General features: G+C 51.4%; 1 protein-coding gene across 1 annotated transcript in view; it reads left to right on the forward strand.

The window, feature by feature from the left end:
• Positions 1–8,407, forward strand: part of Bpifb3 (BPI fold containing family B member 3) — a 19,200-nt gene extending 10,793 nt beyond the window's left edge. The window contains exons 8-16 of the mRNA XM_026787290.1: positions 329–420; positions 545–724; positions 3,087–3,140; positions 4,519–4,689; positions 5,180–5,247; positions 6,365–6,407; positions 7,154–7,217; positions 7,614–7,690; positions 8,369–8,407. Of these exons, the coding sequence (XP_026643091.1) occupies positions 329–420; positions 545–724; positions 3,087–3,140; positions 4,519–4,689; positions 5,180–5,247; positions 6,365–6,407; positions 7,154–7,217; positions 7,614–7,690; positions 8,369–8,398 (779 nt within the window). The 3' untranslated portion in view covers positions 8,399–8,407. The remainder of the gene's footprint in view (positions 1–328; positions 421–544; positions 725–3,086; positions 3,141–4,518; positions 4,690–5,179; positions 5,248–6,364; positions 6,408–7,153; positions 7,218–7,613; positions 7,691–8,368) is intronic.
• Positions 8,408–9,112: the final 705 nt, after the last annotated feature.

Here is a 9,112-nt window from a genome sequence, read left to right on the forward strand (position 1 = left end):
GACTCTATCCTCTAATGTGGAGTCCTCTGTGCTCGGGGAAGTATGCGAAGGAACAGGGCAGCATGGCTCTCTGGCCACAGATCCATCAGGGAGCCTGGGAAAGAGGCAGGGCAGGCCTGGGTCAGTCACGGTAGGCCTGAAAACAGGAACACAGACTTTGTCACTTTGTGTGGCCTTGGGCTGTGGAGGTCCACCAGCTAGGTGGGGTGACGGCAGCACTCAAATGAGTTCTGGATTAAAGGTAAGTATGCCCAGGTGCTCAGTGGATGAAGGGGGACTGTTCCTGGTGGCTAGGTTGAGGTTGTACTGTCTGCCCTCTTTCCTGCAGGCCTGGTGCCCCTTGGGCCTCTGGGGTCTGTGGAGTTCACCCTGGCTACGCTACCCCTCATCTCCAACCAGTACATCGAACTGGATGTGAACGTGAGTGTCCTGAGACCAAGGCAGCAGGGTCCATGAGGGAGCCGCAGAGGTTGATGGGCATCACTGGCAAGGCCAGGAGGCTGAGCAGTCACATATCTTCCTGTCCCCGTCTCCTGCCCTGTAGCCCATCGTGAAGAGCATAGCTGGTGACATCATTGATTTTCCCAAGCCACGCCTCCCAGTCAAGGTGCCCCCCAAGGAGGACCATACCTCCCAAGTGACTGTCCCACTCTACCTCTTCAGCACCGTGTTTGGGCTCCTGCAGACCAACGGTGCCCTTGACCTAGACATCACCACCGAGATGGTGAGTGGGGTATGGAGATGTTGGGTAGGGACACCTGTAGTCAGACATATGCTAGAGTCATTGGCCAAGCATCTTTATTCATCAACCAGTAAAAGCAACACACAGAGAAGGGACCTCCACATCAGACACCTGCTCCCCGGCCTTGGAAGACCTGGTGTTGAGTTTTCCTGTGGTCACTCACAGCCTTGCTTAGCCTGTTCTCTGTAAGTGAGGATTGGGCATGTTTAGAACATACACACTGTCGTCCATGCTGTCCCAGAGGAGGATGCCAATCCTCCATGGCACGTCTGAAACCTTCTAAACTCAGCCCTCCAGAAAGCCACCCCCAGCAGCCAGAACTGGCACAGAGTCAACCTTCCTTCCAGCCTTGGGTCAGATGAACCTTTCCTGAGTGTCAGCTATTTTACACTAAAGCAGGAATGGCTGGCATCCCATCTGCTTTCTTAAGAATAGGTTCGAGCTGGAGGAAGACAAACAGCTAGGGTTTGACTTTGCTGAAGGCCACTTGCACTTTTGTTCTGGAGCTTCTGGGACCTCCTTGATATTATGCTGGCTCCATTGTCCCAGTGGCTTAGAAGGCCCAGCCTCTAGAAGCCCTGTCAGAGGATTTTTCTTGGTCTCAGCCCTACCTGGAGCAGTGAGCTCTGAGCTATGTGGAAGCCTCACATGCAGCTTAGGTTTGAGGCAAGTGGTTTGGCCTCTTACTTCATACAGGGTAGAGGGGTCTTCAGGGGACAGAGGTAGGGATCTTCAGCTGGGGATAAGGCAGAGTCTGAAGGAGGGAAATGTCTGTTGTGGAATATTTGTTCAGATTGTAAAGATGTGTCTTTGCCAAGGTGCCTTCTGATTGGTTTAATAGAGAGCTGAATGGCCAATAGCTAGGCAGGAGGTATAGGTGGGACTTCTGGGAGGAGGGAGAGAGGAAGAGTAATTGAGAAGATGCCAGGAGATACAAAACAAGTCGGAGGTACAGAATGAAAAAAAGGTAAAAAAAAATGTGGTAGAATGTAGATTAAAAAATATGGTGCACGCCTTTAATCCCAGCACTCAGGAGGCAGAGGCAGGAGGATCTCTGTGAGCACAAGACCAGTCTGGTCTGTAGAGCGAGTTCCAGGACATCCAGGGTTGTTACACAGAAAAACTCTGTCTCGAAAAACAAAACAAAACACAAAAAGGGTGAATTTAAGATAAGAACTAGTTAGAAACAAGTCTAAGCTAAAGGCTGAGCTTTCATATTTAATAATAAGTCTCTGTGTCCTTATTTGGGGGGGGTGGCAGAATAAAGAAAGACACCGGACACCATATGTAGCAAGTCTTTTTCTGTGCTGCCAGCTTCCAAATAAGGACACAGAGAATTATTATTAATTATGAAAACTTGGCCTTAGCTTAGGCTTGTTGCACCAGCTCTGATAACTTAAACTAACTCCTTTATTTTAGGCTGCATTCTCTCACGTGGCCTGTTACCTCCTTCCTCTGTACGGCTCGAGTTGCTTTCTCCATGTCTGGAGATGGCTGATGACCCTGCCTGTCTTCCTCTCTGAGTCCTCTGTGTCCCAGGAGTCCTGCCTAACCTCTTCCTGCTTTGCTGTTGTCCATTCAGCTCTTAAAAACCCATCACAGTGATACATCTTCACACGGTGCAAAGAATATTCTACAACATGTCAGTGAGCGACACGCCTGGGGCTATGAGCATTATCATGAGAGGTCTTCCCAGAATATGTCTTATGTTATTACCATCACGGTGTGTTGACTCAGCCCGAGAGTGCGTCTGGAGCCCTGGGGACCTAGTGCGGACAGATCTATTCTGATAGGTGGTTCATGTGGGGGTCACTGTTGCTTAGCAACCTATTGCTTAGTGGAGCATGATTACCACTGCTTCCTAGCTACCTCAAGGGGAAGAGGCATGGGCCTAGTATGCTCACATCCCTAACATTTCCACTAGAATCCTTTGAGATGAAACGGTCATCTCATGCGTGACTGCTGAGGTGATGGACAAGAGCGCCTGGGGCCTAGCCTCTACTTTCTGATATGGTCTGGGAGCAATGAGAGGGATCTGATAACAGTTGCACACCTTGGGCTGCCGTTAGCCAAGAATAGACGTTGGGCAGAGCTTTAGTATCCCTTGTGTAAAATGAGGGCAGTCTTAGCTGCAGGGCTGTTGTGTTGGTTGTGGCAAGGGAAGCTGGGAAGAACTCTGCACGCATCTGGTGCCTGGTACAGGGTCAGGCTCAGGCTCAGTCATCACTGAATAGGTGCGAGTGTCTGTAGTGAGCAGAGGTGGGAGGGACACACTCCCTGTCTTGCCCATGTGCCCAGGGATTCCTTCCTTCTCCATTAACCTCTTGTTTGCTCTTGTGTTCAGGTTCCTAGAAATATCCCGCTGACAACTACCGACCTGGCAGCTTTGGCCCCCAAGGTGAGTGGCCCTCCTAGGAGTTCCCCTAGTGTAACTCTTTCCCCTTGAACTTGAATGGACTCCAAATCTTTCCCAGGGCATCTCTCTAGACACCCACGGTTAATACTGAGTCCAAACTCCTACTAAAGTGTGGAGCGCTAATGACCATATCCTTTCCTGATAGCACAGCTGGCGTAGAAAGGAAAGCATCAGAGTGTCCCAGAAGCCACCTGAGTTCACTGGCCACAGCTGCTCCAGCAGGCATAGAACAGGAGAGTCTCCCCAGGCCCCTAATTGTTGTGGTCCTTTCAGCTGCCTTCCTTCTAGTTACTCGGTGGATACCGAGCAGAAGGAAGCACACCATTAGAGTGTTCTGTGTGTCCCAGCATCGCCTCCGCCTTTGAGAAGTGATGGAAATCAGGACAAGAGCAGTTTAGAACAGAGGCATACTGCCTCCCCACCCACCCCAGACACCAACATGCTGGGATCTGAAGGCCAGTGTCCCCAGCCCAGATTCCTGAGTTACTTATTTATCAGCACAAGGAATCATAAGGTCCACCCTCAAGGGTCCCCCAGACCTGAAGAGTGGTTCCCCGCTCTTGCTTTTTGCTGTCCTCGAGAGACAAAGGAGAAGGGGCATGGAGGTGGAGATAGGGGACATTAGTACGTGATATTAGGGCCCATAAGTCAGCTGGGCCTGGGCCCGCCACTCTCCAGCTGGGGGAATCAGAATCATCCCGACCTTGACATGACTCCCATCACTTTAGGGATCTTAGCGCAGCAGCCGAGTCTGAGGGGGGATCAGATAGAGGGACAGAGGATGTGGTGGCTGCTGAGTTGGGTGTGGAGGACAAGGTCTGTGAGTCCATGGAGGGGATGGCTCCAGGAAATCTCAGGGAGCAAGGGGGGGACTTCACCCCTCAGAGTCTCAGGCCTGAAGGATAGAGGAGGCTCAGAGGCCTGAGGTTGGACACTCATGGGAACTTCTTGAGGGCAGGAAGAAGGGGACTAGGGATTTGTGGCAGAGACAACTGAAATGGGTTGCCACAGTTCGTGTGTGTTGTGTTATTTTTGATCCTTGAGCTTGTTATTTAGCCAAGGCTAGCTTTAATTCTTGATCCTTTTGCTTCTGTCTCCCCAAAGGCTGGGATTTTAGATGTGTGCCACCATGCCCAGCTTGCCTGTATATGCAGTCTGATTCGGTGGCCCCACGGGTTAGAGTCTTGCCACCTTGATGGGGCCAGGTGCCTGCTCTCCTAGGTCATGCTGTGACCTTGATGCCAAGCACGATGCTTCTTGCCTGGTGGATGGTCAGTGTGTTTGCTGACTGACCGACTGTTTCCGATATTGGGTATCTAAGCTGCCTGGGTGCCCTCTGCCCTTTCTTTGTCTCTCCCAGGCCCTGGGGAAGCTGCCCCCTGGCCAGCCCCTCCTGCTCTCGCTGCGGGTGACAAAAGCACCCATGGTCGCACTGCAGAGCAAGAAGGCCACAGTCTCCATCCCAGTGACCATCCGTGTGCTGTCGTCTGTCCCTCAAGGAAGTACTGTAGCTCTCTTCCAGATGAATGGGGTAAGTGGTTGAGTGGAGGGTGGGGAGCCCCATGTGTCAAGCAAGACGCCCCCCATGTCATCGCTGAACTGAACCTGTTTGGCCAGCTTCCCACCTACCCCTAACCCTTCTCTGGCCCAGTGGGTCCACACTGTTTCCTTGAGTCCTGGGAGTTGTTCCCTAATGACTTAACTTAGCTCAGCTGTCTCCTGGGGAATCTGCTGCCTGCTTCAGCCTGCTGGTCCCAGCATGCCTTGTGTTCTACCTGCCCTGCCTGTCTCCTCTGCTATCTTCCTAGGTTTGCTCAAGTGTGCTGGGGAGCCTCTAGCTCCCCCATGGGTTAAACAGTGGGTCTCTCCAAGGTCTGCAGCCCAGAATGCCTGCAGTTCCTGCCACACAGTAGGACCAGAGCAACCTATGGCAGGAATGGGCAGAGGTTCTCCTGGTATTCAGGTGACTGTCCCTATGCCTTGCAGAGTCAGGGAAAATAAATGCCCTCTCCTTTTCTCAGGTTATGACTCTAAATGCTCAGCTGGCTCCATCCACTACCAAGTTGCACATATCCCTATCCCTGGAACGGTAATGTGGGGGTCTTAGGGTGACCTTATCCCCTCTAGACACAAGAATCAGGGACTGGTTAAAATAGGGGCCACCTGGTGTCAGTGGGCATCACTGAGCTGGGTGTTTAGTGGATTTGTCTTACCTCCTACAGGGAGGGGACTGGCGATCATTTCAGATCGAGCAGGTAGGGCTCAGAGTAGGTGGCCCTGACTGGCCCCTCCACCGCTCCCAATGCTCAGAGGCTGCCCTGGTAGTGAGCCTGCACCAGGAGATACAGAGGCTGCACCCTGTGCCACCTGTCTGATGCTGACCACAGGGACAGGAGCCCCACACTGCTGGCAGATGCTTCTGCCTCCTATGGACTCCTTCCTCGGATTCCTCCTCTCCTGCCCTGTGTTAACTGGGCATCCAGAGCATCCAAGTAGCCAAGATGGAAGTGAAAGACTGTTCTCCTCATACTTTCATACACTTCCCAGTACAGTACTTTACAGTTTGTAAAGTGCGCTCTGGCTCGAGAAATAGACCTGTGTTCCGGGCCTCCCTCTCCTCCTGGCGCTCTGGCTATGATGAAGTCGGTCTGGCCCCTGTCCCAGTGGTAGAGAATTTCCCAGATGTCTTTGAGATTCTCCTGTCCTGAGTCACAGCACCCAGTATGACATCTCTCTGCCTTTTGGCCTCTACAACTTCCCTGTGGTTCCATTGCAGCCCCCCTTAGCCAGGCCTGCTGCCTGCTCCTCTCTGCCCCCTGGTGGCAGTTCATACCACAGCACTCCAGAGGTGAAGATGGAGGTCTAGGCTTACCCTGAACTAGGGTTCACTGGTATACATTGCCATTAGTGAGCACTTGCTGGATGTGGATGGTCCATGTGCAGTGTCATACACACAGACATTTGGGAGCCCCCTCAGAGTGGTTTGAAGCGCAGTCTCAGAAGGGAAGTGAGGGCCTCTCAGTCCATTTCACAGTGAGGAAAACAGAGACCCTGGGCCAAGACTGGAGGGAGATGAACTAGCTGAGTCTTGTTTCCTATCCCTGGAAGGCTATGATTGGGGTGGGCCAGGGTAAGCTAGGTGAACAGCCCTCAGTAGGAAGTGAGGAGCAGCTAGAACCTCTTATCCTTTCTCTTCTCTCTGCCAGGTTGAGTGTCCAGCTGGCCTCCTCCTTTTCCCAACCTTTTGATGTAAGTACTTGGGAAGAAGGAACTTGGCACAAGGTGGAGCATTTGGGTGGGGAGTGGTGGCTGAGTCAAGGTCATCGCTGCTTCTGTGTGGGCTCAGCTCCCTCTGAGCAGAGCAGAAAAAGAGATAAAGTGTGCTAGTGTTCATGCTTGTGTTTGCCTGTGCACCTACATTTGTGTGTGCATATGTGTGTGCGTGTGTGCAAATGGCACTGATTACCCTAGGAAAACCAATCCCGTGTTCTTCCAAGGTCTTGGACTGTCACGCTTGTAAATATTCAAAGGCTCACAAGTACTGAAGATCTGGAAGTCACACAAAGTTCTGAACCCAGAAAGTTCTAGCATTTTTCAGAGCCCCAAAGAGTCCCGAGGCTCCTTCCTGCTTCTTATAGACTTCCGAGGCTCTGAAATCCCAGGGACAGCCTCAAATTCTAGAATGTTCTGAGGGCTCAAAAACTGTCTAAATCCTAAGATCAGACTTCACAGAGTTCTACCGTATCTGGGCACATTCCTTCTTCTTTTCTCAGGCACACCCACCCTAACCCACAGAATCTTCTAGAACGGAATGTCTTCTAAGATCCCAAGCTAAGGGTGAAACCTGCATTAACCCAAGTCTCTTTTGGTGCTATTGGGTAGACAACCCAGTCCAGGGGACCCATTACCTGCCAGGAACTGTTTCTTTAGGCTTGCTGAAGGCTTCCAGGACTCTGGTGTCCCATGAAGTCCCTTCCACACACCCTGTGTTGCAGGCATCCCATCTAGAAGAATGGCTAAGCGATGTGGTCCGGGCAGCCTACATTCAGAGGCTCAACGGTATGACTGAACTGAAGACCGATTTGCTCCTCACTCCCTTGCTTTGAGAATACTGAGGCCAGGGAGATGCCAGTGTTTCCCTTCATGCAGCAATAACCAGCACCACCTTGTTCTACTCTGGGCCTCCACAGTTATCCTCTCCTGGGCCCTGCTTAAATGCCCATAGTTACGTGGGAAGTAGTCATATCAGCAGGAGATGACACCTCTAGGAGGTGTGGCTGAAGGGGAAGCACAATGTGATATCAAAAACACAGGTTTTGTCTTGTTTTGTTTGGGTATGGTGGGGTAGGTAGGAGTTTGCCAATAAGAAGCTGAGTTCCCACAGGGAGGAATGTCTGCCCATCATCAGTGTCTTGGGACACCCCATCTTTGTCTTCACCCATTTTCTCTTCACAGAACACCTGGAGGTTGGGATACCCCTGCCTAAGATTCTCAATGTCAACTTTGCCAATTCAGCAGTAGAAATCATTGAGGTGAGCTTCTCTGTGTCTGTGTTCAGATGACGCCATCTTAGGCTCAGAGGGACATGCTTGACGCCTCCGAGAGGCATGTTCTGCCTCACCTTCTGACCTGCCTCTGTATCGTTTCTATATAGCTCGGAGAAATACAAACCATGTCTACGAGAAATAGCTAATAAATAGCTCATGTATTTCTACCTTTGCCTTCCTTGCCCATGGCAGACATTGTCAATCAATCACAGAATTCTGTTGAATTATGACATGTCTGATCTGAAGAAGAAACCTCAGATAAACTCACAGAATCACAGTTCTTTGGTTTATGAATAGCAAATACTTGTTCTGGCCTTCCCTCGTCTTGTGCCCATGGCAGGCATGACTAATAGATTGTGACATCCACCAACACACTTTTTTTGAGCTACAAGCATTTCAAGTCAGCACACTTCTGAGTCTTGGGACAGTTCCAGGAAGTGAGCAGAACAGGGGTTTCTGTACCAGTTTTTAAGCTGAGGATGAAGGCTGAGGGGTGTCAAGGTTATTCAGGATGTCTGAGCCAGGAATCTGACCCACACCAGACACGTTCAGCTGCTTCCCCCTGATTTAATCCTGGGTCTCAGAGCAGGAGGTGGGTACACGGTGAGGCAGATGTGCAGGCCTGGGGCTTGGAGACCTAACTGAGAATTCCTGTTCTTGCAGAATGCTGTTGTGCTGACCGTGGCACCGTGAGGCAGCATGGCCGCTGCTCTTCCTGTTCACTTCAGAGTCCTGTCTGTCTGCACTCAGTTTCCCTCCCAGTCTCTAGCCTGCATTGGTGACAGTATATGTGCCCCCTGTCCACCCGGGTCCACCTTGCCCTCTGTCCCTGTGGTTCTGCTAGTTTGGGGATGGGGAACATCTGGGCAGCCCCAGGTCTGCTTCAGAAAGCACACAGCACCTTGGTTCAGTCCCAGCTTCAATAAACTGATCCTTGGTCTTGTGCCTGCCTGCTGGTTCATTCCCTGATGATGCAGAGGAACGGTGTTGGCCTTGGCCTCCAATGACCTTTCTCTTTCTAAGCAGGAACCATTGAGAGATGCGGGAACCTGGAGTGTTGTGTCCCAGCCCACCTGGCTGGCCTGGACAGCCTCTGGTCCTTGTCATGCCTCCCCAACTTTTCCTCTCCCTCTCTCTCTTCTTCAGAACCTGCATCTCTGAGTTTTGGGCACTTCTCAGAAGGGTGTATGAGCTGAATTTTGAGGGGTGAATAGGAGTTTTCCAAGGAGAAAAGGATCTGGAACTCCATGCAGCCAGGCTGAGACGCCCACTGACCAAGGAGAAGACAGGGATGCCCCTAGAACAAGAGAGCACTGCCAAATGCTCTTGACACACGGCACGGTCAGCTTCATGCACCAGTGTGACAACTCTACAGGAGACACAGTTTAAAGGATTTATTTGGGCTCG

The sequence above is a fragment of the Microtus ochrogaster genome, linkage group LG8 (assembly GCF_000317375.1).
Source record: "Microtus ochrogaster isolate Prairie Vole_2 linkage group LG8, MicOch1.0, whole genome shotgun sequence".
Lineage (NCBI taxonomy): Eukaryota > Metazoa > Chordata > Mammalia > Rodentia > Cricetidae > Microtus > Microtus ochrogaster.